The sequence below is a fragment of the Triturus cristatus genome, chromosome 4_2 (genome assembly GCF_964204655.1).
Source record: "Triturus cristatus chromosome 4_2, aTriCri1.1, whole genome shotgun sequence".
In the NCBI taxonomy this organism is placed as follows: Eukaryota; Metazoa; Chordata; class Amphibia; order Caudata; family Salamandridae; genus Triturus; species Triturus cristatus.
In genome coordinates, this window is record NC_140586.1 from 688143056 (window position 1) to 688162744 (window position 19689).

The 19689-nt window shown below is 45.0% G+C and overlaps 1 protein-coding gene across 6 annotated transcripts in view; it reads left to right on the forward strand.

Annotated features, from left to right (window-relative positions):
* The window catches only part of FYB2 (FYN binding protein 2), a 438738-nt gene that overhangs the window by 308362 nt on the left and 110687 nt on the right, over positions 1–19689 (forward strand). For 2 of the 6 annotated variants that reach the window (XM_085602511.1, XM_085602510.1), the window contains exon 11: positions 16811–16880. In XM_085602511.1, the coding sequence (XP_085458637.1) occupies positions 16811–16880 (70 nt within the window). Of the gene's footprint in view, positions 1–16804; positions 16881–19689 lie in introns of all 6 variants that reach the window. The other 4 variants (XM_085602512.1, XM_085602507.1, XM_085602508.1 and 1 more) reach the window with 2 other exon arrangements.

Sequence of the window (19689 nt, forward strand, 5' to 3'; positions counted from 1 at the left end):
GACTAATTATTTCTTCCCTGAACTTAGTGCTTTTTATCCCCCCTGAATGTGAAGAACATTGTTACTGTAACCCTCCCATTCTCTTTAACTAGCAAGTGTGTAATAAACCAGATAGCTTCCCCTCCTTGAAGAACAAATTCTAGTACAGTGAAATATTTGCATTGTTAACACCTGGTTTGTTTCTTTTTAACTTGGTGCAGCTAACTAGAGGTCTGGTGATCCCCACATGCATCATGTACTGAGGACTCTCCCCAAAATGGAAAGTCTTGTTAAGTCTAAACTATGGAACGAAGAAATGTTGCAAATGGTGAAAAGCATCTGCAAGCTTATGTGATTTGCCCAGGATTAGAACTACTTGATTGCTTTGTACATTGTGTGATCTTAGACCACAGACCCATTTTGTTACCACAGCATACCTTGAGGGACTGTCCTGTGTCTCCTTCACAGCGAATCCTCATTTTAAAGCTTGTCACTTTGTCTCTACAACCATGCAATTGTTTGCCCTTCTTGTTAAGGACCACCTGCATTGGCATGTCCCATCCCGGCTCTCTCTATCCAGTGCAATGATCAGTAATTTCGACTACTCAAAACATGCTTTTGCCTGGTTAGGTTTGTCCTCATAAAAGCAACCATTGATTTTACTTGCGTTGCAGGTTATTGAATTTTTTTTTCCCCCAAAATCTATTGATTTTTGTAGCCTAATATGTATCGTCAGGTTTCTTATGTTTCACATATAGGATGTATATTGTATGGCATCGGTTCAAAGTAACACAGCTTACATTTACCCCCAGGTTGTTATATAGTTTGACTTGTGAAATAGGAGTTCCACACACCCCACACTTGTTGGTGCTTTTCAGAGCAGCTTTTTTATTTATAGACTTATTGATCAGCCCTAGCACAATAGTCCATTCTATTGGACCATTCAGTCATTGAAGGCATCGATTGCAAGCTCTAGTTTCGGGCAATGTCTCCCTTGGCTATGAAAAGGCCCACAGTTATCAGCCGTCTGGTGTTTCTGCTGCCACCCGACTCATCCATTATAGCTAGTAGCATCATTTTGGGTTCTGGTACAACTGGTTTCCCAACCACTGTGGTTAAAATACAGCATATATTATGGCACTACCTTTGTATTACTCAGTGGCAGCCAGTGACATTTGAAAGTGGTGAGGCGTAAAAGTTGGGGATGAGTACCCTCTGGCAAGCCAGCATCATAAGTGGGGCTCATGGGGGTTCTCCCTCTGGTAAAAGTTTGAAAAATGAGTAGGCAAATGGTGCATTTACAAGCAAATTTGAGAAAGCAAGAAGGTTAATAAATCAATTCTGAAAGTGTAGTTTTGACATTAATAAAGAGATTTCATATGATGATGATGTAGGTATCTGCTTATCCAGTCTAACAAGAGAACATCATAACAGACTTTGAGATGACAATGCAGCGAGTCTGTGAATGAAACATTACTGAGGCCTGGTGATGGAGTAGTGGTCTTCAGAGTGTCTCAATCATGCCCGCTATGCTCATTCTACGTTACAGGTGCACCCTTTTCTCCACATCTCGTCTATCTGCATATAATATCTTCAGCAGCCTCCTTTCACTGACTCCTGAATGCACTTCCTCACATCTCCTTCACTTCACCGACTCACCTGTAGCCACTGTATTTCCATATACCTTTGTCTTCTCAATGTGTTGGCAACTGTGTATATCCTTAATACACAATTGCACAGAATCACAATTGCAACTGGAATCATTGACCATTGCTCTGTTTGTTCAGCAGAGAGGCCACAGATTGGATGAGCAAGTATTCTGAACACCTATTAACCCACTGACAGGCACTGTGAGAAATTTGCACTACCTTCAGCCTTTGCTCCAGAGCTCTCAATGGTGTCCCGTTAATAACTCCTGAAAGCGCCTCAGTTCAAAGCATGCGCTGTACAAGAGAAAAGAGATTGCATGGGAAGCCGAGGTTTGCAACCGACGATTTTGGCGACTGAAACGCCATGTTTTTTAATCCGCTAAACACACCCTTGCTTTATGTGTGCTGACATAGGTAGAGCACATTTATATTTCCAGTGAGAATAGTGACTCTGTGGAACAGACTGTCTGCAGGCATGGTCTTTACATGCCACTGTTGCTTCTGAACGTCAGGTTGAAGGACTGGAAAGCCAGGAGAGAAAACTATTTTATTTGGAAAAATAGAACATTGATACTCTGACTGAAAAAATACTTTGGTGGTGTAAATCGAAAAAGTATTTGCCGCACTAAAATAATGTTAACAGGTTCACACACTGGAAAGCCCCTGTTCTTAATATAACTGATGCTAATTTGATGACTTATTGATGGCTTTACGCTTTAGAACATGATGGAGCCACAAGCCCAGATGTGTCTTTTAACCCTTTCATGTGTGAGTAAAATGAGCATAAGCAGCAGTGGCCTCTACTTCATCCAGTTTTCTCAGGCGGGGATGTGAACATGCTTTGGATGCAAATTCAATGATCAATCATCACCTAAAGTTTGGCACATGGTCAAAACTGCTTGACGTGTACAACATTGTAAAACACGTGTGAAAACGTGTAACCTCCAAATACCATAATTAAATAATCCAGGGGAAACAGTCGGAACACTGCGATCTAAACCATGAGGGTTCCAACTCTGCAAGCTAAAACACACTTGCCTTAAACATACACATGCCTTAACCACGCATGTGGGTGGTTAAGGCAATGCATCGACTGCTGCTGGCTGCATTGAACGGATGCAGGAAGATTTCACAGTGAGAGATCCACGGTGAGGTAAGTGGGTCTGGGGGTAGTTTTGCGGGCTGGGTGTGGGTTGGGGGTACATTTTGGGCTGGGGGGGTCAGAGATAGTTTTGTGGGCTGGGGTGTGTCGGGGATAGAAATTGTGTGGGCTGTGGGTGGGTCAGGGGTAGTTTTGTAGGCTGGGGGTCTGGGGTTGTTTTCTGGGCAGGGGGTAGGTTTGTGGGCTGTGGGTGGGTCGGAGTAGTTTTCTGGGCTGGGGCTTTGGGGCAAGTCTTCAGTGCTGGGGATTGGAGTTAGTTTTCAGGGCTGGGGGTTTCGGGCACATTTTCAGGGCTGACGGGAGGGGGTAGTTAGGATATTAGGCCTTGGGGCAGGGGGAGAGGAATGGGCAGTCTGGTTAGTTTTTAGGGCCTAGGGGAGTACGGGCAGTTTTTAGGGCTGTTACAGGGCTGAGCTGGGTCAGGTTAAGGGTCAGGGTTTTAGGCCTCGGGGCAATGAGAGGGGACAGTGTGGTAATTGGGAGGGGGTAGTGATATCTGGAGCTCAGTGTGAGGATGAGGGTGGGGGGGAGTTTGTACCTTTTGGGCGGTGGGATGGGGAGTTGCGACCTTAGACATGCATACCCCTTTACCATTCATGCCGTTACCACGAAATTACTTGGTAAAGGCATGCGTGGTAAAGGAATGCGTGGTTAAGATGCAGTCATTTTTAAGACCGCGCTGTATAGGCATGCATGGTTAGGGAATTTGTGGTTCCGACATGCAACCTTTATACAGCAATTAATAAAGCTGGCTATTTCCATTTGAATGTTTATTAACTACCGTGGTTCGTAAAACAGCGAATCACATGATTTCTGGGTGCAGCACGAAGTCTGCTGTGATTTTGTATTTGAGGCCTTCCAGTACCAGCCACATGTCATGTTGCCTACAACATGGGTTATTCAGCAATACGCAAACAAGAAGCATTGATGAGGATTGGCGAGTTGCCGTCAAGCTTCAGCAAAGCAATTTTATGCCATGTTCTTGCTATTTCGGGACTCTTGAAAAGATCTCTGTAGCAGACCACCTTAAGTGAACATGACTTTCAACAAAGTGTAATGTGGACAAAGGCAATGCTAAACATTTTTCTAGCTTCAAAGCTTTCAGTGATGTTGCCGGTTTTACTGCTGCAAGGAATGGGGGGGGTGGGGGGGATCACATCAGGGGAAATCAGCCGACATGTGCCCTAGGGTTTAAATTATAGCATTGCACACTGTGTCCACAGTCCTAACCTACCAATACAAAGCAGTGAGGTGTGTGGAGCCCTTTCAAACAGTCGGAAAAGTGTACTTTGGTAAGTGCTTTTGTTTTCATTTATTTAAACAATGTCTGTTTCAACTGTGCAGGGAAGACTGCAGGGACGCGTAACGGTGTTGGTGCCTTCAGAGAAAACCATGGAGCCTGACTAAGTAGGAAGTGAAGAGCCAACACAGTGCTCCTTTGCCTGTGCCCTTCAGCCCACATGGCTGTTACACAGCTGATATAGGTGTGGTCTGAAGTGTGCATGTCGGACTGGCTGTCGCAAGACAGCCAGCCAATTTTACATGGACACTTTAGGAAAATCATTACTGCTGCCAATCGGTAGCAGGAGTGGCCCTGCCCCCAAGTTGCGAGAGACAGTACACTTCAAATGGTCATGTCCATTAACCATCGTATTACATTTACTGTTGCGCTCGAAGCAGGCAGGCCGATGCTCCTGCGCCCTAAAGGGGGAACCGCCACTAGTATTCTTCGACATTCCTTTACAGTGTGAAGAAGGTTCCCATATTCACCCTACATCGCAAGAAGTGTGGATCTAAGCTGTGTTGCATTTTGCTTAATAGTGTGGGACTGTATACACTCTGTGCAGGTATTGGTGGTGGATCAGTCCCATAGCAACTGCTAGCACTGAATGGGCCATTTTTGCTTCCACCCTGTCTTCATCATCCAGGGTGCCCAGATCCTGTTCCCACAGCTCCCTCAATGCTGCCATGGAGTCCGGGGAGTTGTACACTAATGTATGATTTATCTTTGAAATTCCCTATTCGAGTTAGTGTAATTGTAATGTATGCCTCAACTGGGTTATGTTCCAGCAGGGCCTGGAGGTTTCCTGGATGCGTCTCTAGTGTGTTTCGCAGTTGTATATAGTGATAGAATTGTGTTGTGTGCATTTCATATATCTCTTTCAGATATTGGAATGTGCATATTGTGGCCCCCTCCGATATCACTCAGTTTCTAAATGAGGATGCCCTATGCCTGAAACCCTTCTAATTGATACGTGTGTTTGAGCCAATTACTCGTCTACAGTTGTGTTTCTTTATTCTGAACCCTATGCTAGTTAATCGCCTTTAGAGCCTGATGCCAACACAATAGTGACATTGGGGTCACCGGAGGAAGCAGTTTATTTATATAAGCCACAGAGTAAGTTTAGTTTGCTGTATTTTTCAAGGGCCCGGAGTTACATCTCTTTTGCCAGATCTGAGCAATCCCCGACCAGCCAATAATTGATCGGTGCTATGTGGTGGCCTGATAGTAAAGTTCAATGTCGGTCATCTCTAGTCCTCCATTGTACAATCCCAGTACCATTTTGAACAGGGCTCTTCTGCCTGCCACATTCAGTGGGAGGCCCTCCCACATATTTCATCGTACCCATGATAGTAGGGGTGCCACATTTAATTCCCAGTCCCGACTGCTGGTTGTTGTATGCACGTAACTAGATATTGGAAGTGTTAGTTGGCCCATCGTAGAGTGGTAGTTGTGCATATGTCATTGTGTGTCCCATTCAGTGGGAAGTATGTAGATTTGGACCAGTTTACTTTTAAGTCTGAGGTTCAGCATATATCTGGAGCATTTGCTTCAGACGACACAGGGAGGTCTTCGGGTTGCTGACATAGATCAAGACATTGTCCTTGTATAATGATATTCTGTGTTCCGTGCCAACGAAATCTACAGGGTTGGACATCTCGCCCAACCCATCTGCTAGTGGCTCCACGGTCGGGGCAAAGAGGAAGGGTGACAAGGGGGCAACCTCTTATCAGGGTGTGCATCTGTCCAAGCTACTACTCTGGTATTAGCAGATTTCTCTGCACAGTCAACCCAGCTGACATTTTAGGCCCTTGCTGTAACTGTACATCTGGAGGAACCAGATTCCGCCTACCCACTCCAGCATAAACATAACCATAAATGGTACCATTGGGGAAAAGATATTGAGTTCAGTTAGCAGTCAGGTCTTGGGTATTTGGGGGTTTACCATGAAGGTCCATGTCCTTCATGGGGCCACTCTCGGCGATGCTGGTCCCTTTGTCAGAGCTGGCTTGCTGGTCGGTCAGTCCCTTCTCTGCATTTCTCGTGGACCAAAATCATCGTAGAGAAGCCCCCCTTTTCCAGTCCTCTCTGCAGCATTTAGGTTGCTCCTGTGTTTCTCTCAGTGTTTTGGGAGCAACCCCCGCTGTCCCGGACTTTTGGGAGCGATCCCCACTGTCCGGGACTTAGTTTCTAGCCAGTCCCATACCAGTTTGGGGGAGGGTGGTTTAAAAAAGTGTGTACTACCCTCATGTATGACTTTCATTTTTGCAGGGAACATTCGCTTGTAGGTCAGTTGCACCGCTTTTATATTGCATTTGACTTGTAGATCGGCCGCCTGCTCTGTGGTATCTGTAGGCTATAGTCAGGATAGATATTGATTCGTGTTGGGTCCAGAAACAGGTGTGCATGAAGTTAGGTCTAGAGTAGTATACTATCCCTGTCTGCGTAATTTAGGAAGTGGGTTATCCTTGATTTCTAGGGTACTCCGGGGATGGGAGCAATGTCAACAACTTGTGGGCCCTTTTCAATGACAAAGCATGAGGACAAGGCCTCTGTGGGCATTCTTGATCTCAGCCTTCTCAGGACCACGACAAATCGGAGATTGTTTCTACTGGTTCTGCCCTTCTGCGTCCTGCAACCTGTTTTATAGGTAGCCCAATTTTTTCTTTAGGCACATTACATCCGTGCACAATGTCTGTTTGGTGTCTTCCACATTAAATATTCATTATTCCATATCGACAACTCTTTATGCAATTGCCCTCAGGTCTTGGTGAAGTAGTACAACTTCCACTACACTCCCCTCCACCCCCAATCTATTGTTCCAGATTGGTGCTCAAATCACATATGGCCTGTGAGATCTGTAGCTTCCCCAGGTGCTGCTGCACATTCTTGCATTTTTGCTGTGGTCTTCATGTATTTGTTGATTTTAGTTTACTGTGCTGTAACTGCTGGTTATGGTTTTTCATCCCATCTAGGTGGGGCAGGTGCAGAGCCTTTAGTTGAGTTTACTAGCCCCCTATTGTATACTTTTCTCTCTCCTCACCAGCGAAGAGGAAAGGGCTGAGGGGGTCCCCAAGGCAGAACCCACAAGGCCACTGATTTCCACTTCTCGGGCCCGGCGGGCTATGCCACCAGCTGCCAGTGTAGACAGGAGATATCCAGTGGAAATATTTTCCCAACTCATCTGGCCGCGGGGGCGGGCTCCCGGACAAGGTCCACCGGGCCACCACCTCCCTCTGGTTGCCCCTTGCCTCCCAGGTCGTCCGTTCAGATTTATTTTTTTATTTAATCAAACTGGATGGTGGTAGTAATGTTATCAGCATTCCAAATAATGCTGAGGGGCCCCTTTTGAATCTACGTGCACTTTACAATAATCTTTAAAATTTACGATGCTTGGTTCCAGTCTAGGGAGGACCTGGCTTGGCAGTTCGGGCTGGACTGTTCCCATGAGGCACAGGGTCAAGACTGATTTGCATATGGCTGGGTTCAAACAGGAATGGCATGGTGAGCAAAAACACAATGGATTTAGGCCCAGGTCTCTGTATTGGGGTGAATGTATGACATTGTTCTGCATTCTGTCCAACTGTTTTTGCACATGCCTACCAACAGAGCATTGCCATAATGTAGCTTGCTGATGAGCAGGGCCTGTATTACTGTTCTACATTCCAGTGGGATCCAGGGAAAGAGTCTTCTTAGCAAGTTCAGAGTTGCAATGCCCCTTCCACACAGAACCCACACGTGGTCTTTCATGGAAAGGGTATTGTCAATGAGGATGCATAAGTTTATAGCACATTGCTTGGGTGCTGCGTAAGGGTGGGCGACAATTTCCGTTCCGCTTGCGGAAATTGCGAAATTTCAACATTTTCGCTTTCCATGCGGAACGCGAAAATGTCGAAACTTCCGCGATTCGCGAAGGAACAGAAATTGTCGCACACCCTTAGTCAAAATACCAGTGTCAACCACTGCCTGTATATAACTTTAAGGGACTACCTCCCCTATCAGGAGCACAAACAGATTTAAAGCAGGTGCCCGAGTTGAAGGACACTTTCAGTAACGCATTAATCAGCACAAAAGATTTGTATATACATTTACCGAACGAGGTATCACTTACTGATTAGCCAGTAGAAACTAGTGCCCAGGTGTTGATGCATGGGAAGTGTGCAGGATCACACAGCTCACGTGAGGCACCACGCTCGGACTGACCTCTGGGGCATTCTGGCAGTGCCAGGAGGGTTGGTTTGACAGGCCAGTGTGTGAGGCTGCTTTCAGGGGCTGGGGTACACCGCTTTATTTTACAATTGATTTCTTGATATTACAACAAACATTGGCTGCTGCAAGTACACACTCATGCACTCTCTCATAACTTTGCAATGTCAGAACTGCCCGATGTTCTGCACACATGGCCACCTTTTTCATCTCTCTGAGCCACTAATGTATATGGGCCACTTTTATTTTGGTGCCCTGGCATATCTTATGTGCCAGCCCGAATTATCGGCCTCGCCCAGCAGAGGAAGAAAATGAATTGACCTAAGGCGACTGGCTATTGTGTTTGAGAAAAGAGTGTTCAGGCCGCATTTATTACACCACAAGGTAGCATTAAAAACATTTTTGATTGCTCTCACACAATGTACGTCTTTTACATAAAATGGAAAAAGAGTCACAGAAGTTGGAAGCTTGTATCCAGGGCAGTGGGTCGCGTTAATGGTTGGCAGGGCGCAGTGAAGGGGGTGCTCAAAGCAGCCCGTGGCTTAAATGCCCCTTCCTTGTCTGACGCAGGCAGCGAGTGGTGCTGCACTGTTCAAGACAACGCTTAAAAACGTGGCTTTTTGTTTTGTGCAGGACTCACTTTTGTCGTTCACTTTCCGACCTATGCTTTTCACTCCAGAACACTCCATGGAGTAGCTGTGCGCGCTATAGCCGTCAGGCGACCCCCCCTGTCCCTTGGCAGCCAATGCACGCCAAGCTTCCTGAGCAAGTCCTAGCAATGCACGTTTTAAAAACAAACAGTGAGGGGCAAATGCCATTGGTGTGCCCCTTCCTTGGGCTGGTGAGCCCCTCTTGTGGCCCGGGCTCACCATGATGGCATGCCCACTTACTACTCCGGTTGAGTAGAGGTATTGCACAAAACAGTGGCATCTTCTTGGATAAATATGCAGGGCAGGATTCATTCTGGCACGATGCTCCTGTCACAAAAATTAAACCTCAACAGGAAGCACTTAGATATAAATAAAGCAGGTGCCCGAGTTGAATGTCAAATTCAGTAACCGATTAATCAGCACGAAATTTCGCGTGATCGCTGAGATTTTTTGCCGTTTCTCGATATTTTGCCAAAGGCACTTTCGCAAATTTTGCCCACCCTTAGGCATCTCCCAGGGTATGTGGCCACCAGGAGCCATCCCAAATCAAGTTGGCTCCTCCGAAGAGCAGGATTTCTGATTTCCCTGCGTTTAATTTCAGGCAATGTTCAGACATCCATCGTGCCATCTCTGCGAGGCAGTTTTTCAAGTTTGCTTTGGTATCATCATGCCTTTCTTCGAGTACTACCATCAACTGAGTATCGTCCGCATAGGAGCCGAAGCAGAGGCCCCATTGTTTACAAATATCTGCTAAAGAGGACATGTATGCGTTAAAAAGTGTAGGGCTCAAGGATGCTCGCTGCGGCACGCCACAGCTGATGGCCCTGGGTTTAGAAACGAACTGGCCCAGTTGTACTGTTTGTGTTCTGCTACTCAGAAACGAGCGGAGCCACTGTAGCGCTTTGGCATGGATTGCTTTTTCATATAGGATTTCCAGCATTCGATTGTGCAAAACTGTGTCGAACGCTGCCAACCGGTCCAATGATATCAGGGCTACAGCTCCCCCCTGATCGGTCAGAGATCTGATGTTATCTAGGACAGCCAGAAGCGTTGCCTCCATGCTATTGGTAGCCCTGAAGCCGGTCCGTGAGGGGTCTAATAGATCATTGGACTCTAAATAGTTGGATAGTTGTCTGTTTACCAACCTCTCCAAGACTTTGGAGAGGTATGGGAGCTGAGAAATCGGCGATAGTTTTCAGGATTGTGTATATCTGTTCCTGCTTTCTTCAACAGGGTGTCACTACCGCCTGCGTCCAGGCCTCAGGAAAGGCAGCAGAGTTAAGAGAGTGGTTGAGTAGCTTAGTAACATAAGGACATAATACTGCTGTGATCCGAGCAAAGATAAAGTGAGGGCAGTGGTCTAAGGGAGATCCTGATTTCATTCCCCCATCGCTTTTAGGACCTCGTCTTCTGTAAGAGCGGAGAAGTTACCCATGCTAGATGAATCACCAGTCAGGTGTTCTCAATTAATTGAATCTGCCGTGGTGGTAGGGCTGAAGGAAGAATATATTTTGCTGATTTTATCAGAGAAAAATCTACAGATTTTTTTTTTCCGCAGGCTTCTTCTGAGGGGGCAGTGTTTGGGACATACTCACAGGTTTACTAAGTTCCCTTACTATTTTATACAGCTCTTTTGCTGAGTTATAGTTCTCGTTAAATCATTGAGCATAGTAGGTCTTCTTAGCCTTTCTAATGGCGTTGTTATAGGTCCTAAGCTCGGACTTGTACCTTAACCTGTCAGATTCCTGATTGGACAGTCTCCATTGGTGTTCTGTCATTTTACTCTTTCTGGCCCTCAGGCCGGATGTGTACCACTTCTCATAGTGGGATCTTTTTGTTGACTTAGGTTTTAAATTGGGGGCACATAGGTCTAACACTTCTGTGATTTCAGTTTCGAGGGAGAGCACTCAGACTTCATGTTATCGGGGTGAAGTGGGCCTGAAAGGAGTCCTGGGTAACTAGCCTCCAGGCTCCATTGGCCACCTGCGAGGGTTTGCCGGATTTTACTGATTTTGCTGGCAGACTGAGTGAGAAGGGTATGAGTGAATGATCTGTCCAGGATAGAGGTGTTTTCTCCTGGATAAGTGTGGATTCAATATTAGAGAATAATAGATCTAATGTATGCCCAGCAATATATGTGGGGCCGTTGATACACTGCTTAAGTTGGAGAATTTGCATATCACTTTCTAAGTGTATTGCTGCAGGGTTGTTCGCCTTCTCAAAGTGGACATTAAAGTTCCCTATAACTAGGTAGTTCTTATATTTCAGACAGACAGTTAGAAGTTGGGTGAGTAATCTAGTGCTGAGTTCGGCTTGGTGTCCTGGGGGATTATAGATCACTGCTCCAGCAAGTATTGTGTGGCCATCTTTGAATAGCTGAAATAGTAGTATTTCATGCTCTTCCAATTGTGCCACATTGAGATGCAGGCAGGTCAGACAATCTTTAAACACGATGGCTATCCCTCCTCCCTTCCATCCATGTCTGTCTTGTTTTAGTATCTTGTAGTTGCTGGTAGGGCATTAGAGATGTCAGGGGAGTTGTTTTCATCCATCCAGGTTTCAGTTATGAAGGCCAGGTTGGGGTTCCTCTCATTGAGTGTCCCAAATTTCGAGGGAATGTTTTGGTACCGACCTGGCATTGAAGTAAATGCATGTCAGTTTACACAAGTCAACTTCTTTAGAGGACCAGTCTGATTGTGTTATGCTGCTCCATCCGCAGCTTAGACAGGAAAACGGGCCCTCAGTGTGCCCTGGGTGGGCTTTTGTGCAGAATGTATTGCCAATCGCTTCATATTGAGCGATATCTAGGAGTGTGTTTCTTGTGTAGCGATGAACAGTGCTCGGGCTGGTTCACGGGAAGCCGGGGTCCTGGCCCCTGGTCCCAGACGGGCGTAGACGGGCTTGCCTTAGGCGCACCTTTGGTGCGCCAGCGGCACGTACGCTGCTCGTACGCTGGCACATCGGTCTGATATAGGGGAGTGCGCAGGAACGTTGCTCCGCCCTCTCCAAGACCGAAAGTGCCCTGTGATTGGGCCCGCTGCTTCCTGGAATGCCCTCCACTCAAACGGCACTCAGCCGCTGTGGACCAGGGCAAGGAAAGGCAGCGGAGGACCAACAACAGTGAGCAGTGCAAACAAACCGGTAAGTTGAGGGATTGAGGTAGAGGATTAAAGTGCAAGGTTAAAGTAGCACCAAGCGCAATGCTGGCAATGCTGCTGGCTGCGCGCTGCACTTAGTCTTGAAACTGGCGTGTCATAATACTTGAAACCCATAACCAATTCCACCTGCATCTCTCTCAAAACCATAGTTTTCTTAACTGTTTTAACTGTTTTATTGCGCTTGGCACTATTTTAACCTTGAGTTAATGAGTGTCGGTGAGAGGACAGTGCCTTGCCTGTTGGCCCATGAAAGGCCAATAGGTGTTGTGAAAAAGTGGATTACTAGTTGTAGACCTCAGTAAGTAATAATGTCTCTATTCTTTATCAGAATCAGTTTAGTTACTTTTAGTTTAAACCCTAGCTCAGTCCTGGGTAGCTTTGGCACAGAGAAGCCAGACCCAAACTCAGTCCAGACAAATGTAAAGCTTTAACCAGAACAGTCAATAAGTAGACAACAAAACACAATAAAAATCCCACTCCAATTTATAAAAGTAAACAAATGTAGTAAACAGTAAAACAAAGATCAACCTGACAAAAATCTAATGATGGGAACCGGAGTTAGGATTTTTTCAAAGGTGTTCGTAAATCACTGTTCTTGACGCAAAGCGTTTCAGAAATCACTGTTCACACTTATCGGTAGTTTGTGCGCCTCAAACGTTTAGGTTTGTGCCAAAGTCAAAGTTTCAGACCAACCGTGATAGACTGCTTGACAGATGCAGGGGCCAAGTAGGCTCTGGTCAAACTTTTATCTTCACACTTACAAAGTTTTTGGGTTCGTTTTCCTCATTGTTTAGGTCCTCTGCAGTTTGGATCCAGCACTGGGCTTGACGTCAGCAAACAGATGAAGTCCAGCCGTTCAGTATGAGCCTCTGCTCTTAATGTAATTTGAGGCTATGCACACACCGGAAAAACTCTTCATCTGGTGCAATCTGAAGTCAGTGGGCCACGGAGACTGAACAGTGGTGGTGTGTACTAGCCACTGGTTCTGTTCTATCCAGGAGAAAGAGTACACACTAGCATCAGCCAAGTGTCAAGAACCTGAGGGGCACCTCTTGGGGGTTCACCATGGATGCACCAGTGTGGTCCAAGGCAAATTCAGTTTTAATTGCTCAGCTCGACACTTGCAAATGCAGGACTTATTTAGCTTTTGTGTTCCTGTAGCTTAACAGAAGGCTATCCATACAGCATTTGTAGTCCACTCACTGGTCCTTTGCACAAGTGGGAGCAGGTCCAGCCCTTGGGGGTTTCTCTCCATGATGTTGACAGCAGGAGCAGTTATCCCTTTCTGAAGTCCTGTCCTTGGTTCAACAGGTGCAGACCTCCTTGGTGCAGCTTTTCCTTCTGATATTCAGCAGGTGCAGTACTTATTTTGTTCTTACAAATTTTAGTAGTGTTCTGAGGCTTGTATGCAGGGGGTACCGCTTTTATGCCAGTTTCAATTTTGTATATTGGGTGGACTTTCTAGCAACAAAGGGCAAAATTCCCACAGGCAACCTTACCCCCCTCTTTCGTCACTTCCTCTGTGATTGCAACTAAACAATCCCACAGTGCATCTCAGTCCGAATCCAAGATGTCCTACCTTTTACCCGGTTAGAGCTGTGGGCACACCCTTGAAGTGAGTCCAATATAATAATAAGCTGCTCCTCCTGAAAAAACGTTTCTGCAACAGGCTTTCCCCCTTTGCAAGAGATGCCTGCCCGTCTACCTAGACAAACGAGAGGGCAGGCTAAAGAGTGACTTGCATTTGCCTGTGACGGGCAACTGGCACTTTGAAGCTTGGTCATCTGTGGCCACAGCCCACTGGTCTTCCTGTCAGGAGGAGGTCACACTTCCTCCCACCAACAGTCTTTTTGTTCCTCATACCTGGGAGCAATTCGCACCTCCTTGTAGGAGGGCAGTAGGCTTTCTCAGATGACAACTGCTGAAGTTAAGTAGAAATGGTTGCTAGAACTTAAAGCAGGAAGTGGTGACTTTCTAAAGTAAATTTTATATTAAAAGCTACTTTAAATCTAACTATTGATATATTTAGAATTTAATGTAACAATGAATTTTTTACCTGGAAGTACTATTTTTGTGGTTCCAAATGGAGATTAAAACTTAATGGTGCCAGTGTAACCCATGTCAGCCAATGGAACTACCAGTCTTGCTACAGTGAAAACAACAATGGTGAGTTTTGACTGTCCGGTCATGTAAAGCATTCAAGAAACTGTCCTTTTTAACATTTTGCATCCTACCTTATGGGCGTTTAGGGTTTACCTTCGGGCAGCTTATAAATACTTAAGGAAGGTTTGAACTTTTCAAAAGGACTATTTTGCCATGTTGAGTTGGAAGTTTAAAAGCTGCGTGACTAGGCTTCAGTGACAGACCTAGAGTCGTGTTTTCACTGCAGTGGTGGCACAATCAGTTCTGCAGTCCAGTAATGACCGGAAAACGTACTATTCCTGGGTTCCTTGTACTAGGGACTTAGAAGTAAATGTAATATGCCAACCATTTTTTATCCAATTTAACACACATTCGACAGGTCAGAGCGCATGCAATCCGGCCTGGTTGGCAGGGCTCCGTGTACTCCACTGAAAAGCCAGCCGCATTAATCCAAATGATTGGGGGGAGTGGGGTGGGGGGGGGTTCGCTCCTACAAAAAGAGGCATTTCCTTACAGTTATTAACTGCAGGGATTAGCTATCTGAGAGTGAACAGGAACAGTTGGCAGAACAAATGGCAGCACTGCACTACCTTTTTTGACCTGGAGAAGCCAAGGAGGGCATCTCCTATTCTTTCCCAGGGCCCTCCCTGGACCCTGCTAGACAGTCAGGGTCCAGTCAGAGTAAGAGGGTAAGCCAGTTTTGACCCTTCAGGCAGGGGACTGGCCACAAACCTGAAGAGAGACTTGCCTGGTGGTAGCTGTGTCCCTCCGTGCTGAATCTGGGGATCCTGGATAATTTTACAATAAGGTAAATAGAAGTACTGCAAAAGGTTGTGGGGGGCCACTGTGAGAAAATAGTTAGAATTAGGTGGTAGATTTTCTCCAATCCACTAGTGTGCAAGAGAACTTCACCTCAATCACTACCTCTTCAGAACTTTCTTGGACCTGAGAAGACTCCATCTGAAGAAGGCCCTTGCTGGAAGAAGAATCCGGACTTCTGCTGAAAAAGTGCCTTGCATAAGAAAACAAGGAGTAAAGGACTCCTAAATTCTGCTAGAACTGCTGTTTCAGGGTAACGTGGTTGGCCTCCATTGTATCTGCTTCAGGGACATAAATAGAACTAAGACTCCTGACTCAGAGGGCCCAGCTGACTAAAGACTATTAGACCTTGCAAGAGACCTGGCAATAGACAGCCCTAGTGCCCAGAAGCCTGTCCTGAGGACCAGGACTGGCCAAAAAAAGTTTTTCCATTAGATAGAGATTAAGTCTGAAGGTAAAGCATTTGACTGGGACAAACCTCTTGGTGTATGCAACCTGCACTCTATTCTTGTCATAGGTCTCCATTCGCCATGAATTTTTTTGTTTTTCCCATACGTTTTCTAGGTGTTTTTTGACGTAAAACCTTTTAGAAATGTATATTTCTCGTTCCTCTCTGTTTTGATGATCTGGCTGTCTTTTTTTACTCATTGCATTTGTCTATATTTTTTAAGTTGATTTCATAATTTTGTGTTGTGTTCTTTACTTTGAATTTTTGGTACTGCTTGAACCTAGCATCCACTGCTTGTGCCATAGCTGCCAGGCATTGAGTAGTGATTCTCTAACAACTGGGTTTGATCTAACTAGAGTCAATTAATTGAGTTGGCAGAGGGACCCCCTTGGCAATGAATAACCCTAGTTTTGACAGCCAATATTTAGAGAGTAGAAGTAAATGGAGGTGAGTACTGCTGAAGGATCAATTTTGAGCAGAGCATTGATGCCACTTGTATTCGCTTTCATCCCCAGATCGTCCAGCACTGTGACCACAACAGTGTCAGTGCTCAATATTGAAAAAATATTCAGTGCGTAGCATTTGGAATGAGTGTTCAAAATGTTTTTCCTAAAGAACTGTGATCACAGTTAATTGGGCAGGTCTTCCTCAGCAACGACCAAGTTAACAAACTCATCGAGACAAAACAGTGCACACCTCTACAGCAGAGTCACGTGACTATATGTATTGACATTCCAGGAATCAGGTGTTGGAATGCGATCATGAGAAACTGTGAAACGATGAAGCCTGGCTCTCCATCATCCTGCCCGCACAGCAGCTCTTGGAATGTCATGTCTTGCATGCCAGATGCAGGCCCTCTCTTGCTGAGATGCGGGGGCTTCAATGAATACATCAGTGAGGCCTAGAAAAAGCGACTGTTAAATGTTGCATGACTAGACTTAGCATGATGTAGTTTTGACCTCATGGGTCCCAGATATTCTAGTGGTCTCATGTGCTTGGCATCCAGTCGTCATCTGGCTTCCTCCTGTGATGTGGCTTGTAACCTCCGACCGTTGTGTTCTCAATTCAGTATACCTGTATACCACAAACATCTGACAGCTATTTTGTTAAGTTTAAAATAAAATCATCTTCCAGTGGTCGCTATTTCCTTCTTTAAATGATTTGCTTTCACGTTTTTGCTAGGTACATACTGGGCCTTTTTTTAGTAGTGTTGATATATTTAATGTGTAAAATCATGAATGGCACGTTCTCTAATTTTTGATTGCTCACTCCCCCCACCCCCCTCCCCTATCCCGATATGTTCTCGTTGAAGCAGCGGATGCAGATCTGGACTTTGACCCCGTGTATAACGACGTTGAGAATGGAATACCACAAAGTGTTGTAAAGTAAGCGTGCCTTCATTCTTTACAAGATTTATAAAGATGCATGCAAAAGATATCGCTTACGTTGTGCTAGATATCATGTTTACCCGACACACAATCTTTTCTATCCTTAACCAGCCTTGTACCTGACTTTGCAGTAAATATGTATTAAAAACCACCACACAATATTAATTCTACTAATTTGAACACCCTAAGACTTCAAATTTGAAATAAAAAAAGTCTAATGGAATGCATGACCGTGTCCTCCACATTCTGTGGTGTCAATGATGGCTTCTAGTCTAATATACAAAGAGCAATCATGATTGTTGGGTGTCTGTTTATGTCCCGGGTTGGGTGAAGTTCTCGGTGATGACTATTCGATGCGCCGCCACTATGAACGAACCACTAGAGTGGAGTTTAAACTCCTGGTGGCAGCTCCCAAAAAACAAAGGCCAAAACTCTGTAAATGAAATAAACAAAAAATAAAGACATACATTAAGAATCGTAATTTATTTCGCAATGAATGAGAAGGAAGAACTAAATAGAGAGCTGAGGCGGGCATCTTCTGACATGGAAGGAAGACGAGATGGGGTAACTGTGTGAGCGCAGGTACAGCAGCAGGCATAGCAGCAGGCATCGAAAGGAAGGAGAGGGTGAAGCTATGCATGTCTGAGTCAGTCTGCTTCCGTAGCACTCCATATAAGAAGGAAACGCTCCTATGTAGTGTTTGCCTTCGGAGTTTATGCATATTGCTCCAGTGCCTGTGCCCACACAGGGTGGAGCAAAGGAAAGAAAAGGAGTTTGCATATAATGCAAGTTTCTGTACCCCACTAATTTGGGTGGTTCAAGACTCCTGCTATCTTCTTGAGTGTTTTGCAGCTCCATTACTAAAGCTGCTCTCACTCAAAGTTAGGAACAAAGGGTATCAATATCTGCTTAAATGAATAAATTGGAAATATTATTGGTCAAGAGCATGACGGTGATGCACAGGCAGCTTCCAATGATGGAAGGTAGGAATGAAGGGCGGTGGACAAGTGTTGCACTAATCCTGATGGGACTATGCGTCTCGCTGCGGTGGTGTGGCCTTGCTATAGCTGGTGTCCTTTGCCCCTACAGTGTCCCATCATCACTCAATGGCAATGCTCAGCCTAGCTCCCATAAACATTGCCCATCTCCCCTACACACCAACTAACTATATTTGTACACTAAATGGAAACCCTGCTTGATTGTCATTTTTGCTTCTCGGAATTCCTATTACTTTCTCCAACCCCTGTTTAAATAAAATAAAAAATAGTTGTTCGATTTTATGAAATAGGTGTACCTAGTGGTCGTTTTTAGGACAACTCAAGGAGACACTGGAATCAGAAGACCCACAGAACCATCCTATTCCTGGTGAAACCATACATATGCCTACCAACAGTTTACTGAAAGCAGACAAGGTCTTCTCGACATTGGTTGCTTCCCATTGTACTGTTGATTAACTAGATCTGTTCCTTTGAAGGTTTGGCCACCAGAACTGTATGCTGGGCTGCACTACAAAGTGCCGCCTCCTTCTCCAAACATTATATTTTATCTGTCTGGTTGGATTACAGACCCTAAAGGTCCCTGTGTATAGGGTGCCTACATTCTTTCATTTGTGTTGGTGAAGACATCACCTGGATTTATAGGGTGGGTAATGTTGCTATAATGGACTCAAAGGTATAGATGTGGATATGTCCATCATCCTGGACTAGGATAGTCCTACCTTGTAGGGTGAGTATGTAGTGGTTTCATGATTCTAACTTTCCTCTCAAGATGGCTTGCTTCGCCCCTTGTTCGAGAAGTGGTGGGAGTAAAGAGGGATTTTGTTGTCTTCTCAGATTGTCCAACTTTCTCCTAATTTCCTATGCTTTTGTAAGTGAAGAATTGAATTATGCATGAATCAAAGCATCTGGATAAGCCTTTTTTGCTGTGCCTATGCCCGGACTTACATTTGTACAGCATGTTTCCTTGATTGCTTTCAGTGCAGGATCTTTTCAAACAGGCTGATATATAAAGTATATTAAAAACGTGCTTACAGGAAGGAGGTCTAGTAGGACAATAATAAACTTTAAGGTAATAACAATTTGATGCTCAACAATAAATTTAAGAAAAGGTGGCTTACCTCATTCTTGGTGGTGTCTAGGGACATCTGATAACTGGTTCAGACTGTAGGGAGATGAAGTTGGAGAAGAGTGACCAGCATTCACCAGGCATTTAGAAGACCATAGCATAGTAGGTGGTAAACTAGGTTAATGGACCATCCCTTACCATTCATGACTTAAATATAAACTGTTCTTTCCTGTACAGTGTGAAAATTCTTCCTATTTAGGGACCATATACAACTAAGATACAATTTAAAATACCAGTTGTCCAGAGGAACAGCAGAACAGAACAGAGACCCAGAAGTCAGGCACAGAAATACATAGTTTTTGTGTAATCTGCTCAGTCTGATTGTGAACCACAATTAAATGAAACATTTAATGTTGAATGTAATGAAAATCATGAAAGCGGCATGCCTTCTGGTTAATAGTGTGGGCTGTTCAAGGATGACAGTAAATTGAGTTATCAGATTCCAAAATAATTAAGGGAAGGGTTTGAGGTCATTTAATTCAAGCACCACAACAGCTGACAAGAACATCTCCAATGATCTCCAAAGAGGGAACACCCAGCAAGCTAGCACATATTTATCACTATTTCTGTAGTGGTAGCGTGGTCTTTCGTGACTGGCCAGTGCTCCTGCAGTTGGCAATGGAGAGCTAAGTTTGCTTCAGAAGCCTTATGGTGTAACACCAGTCATATTGAGGTAAGTTGG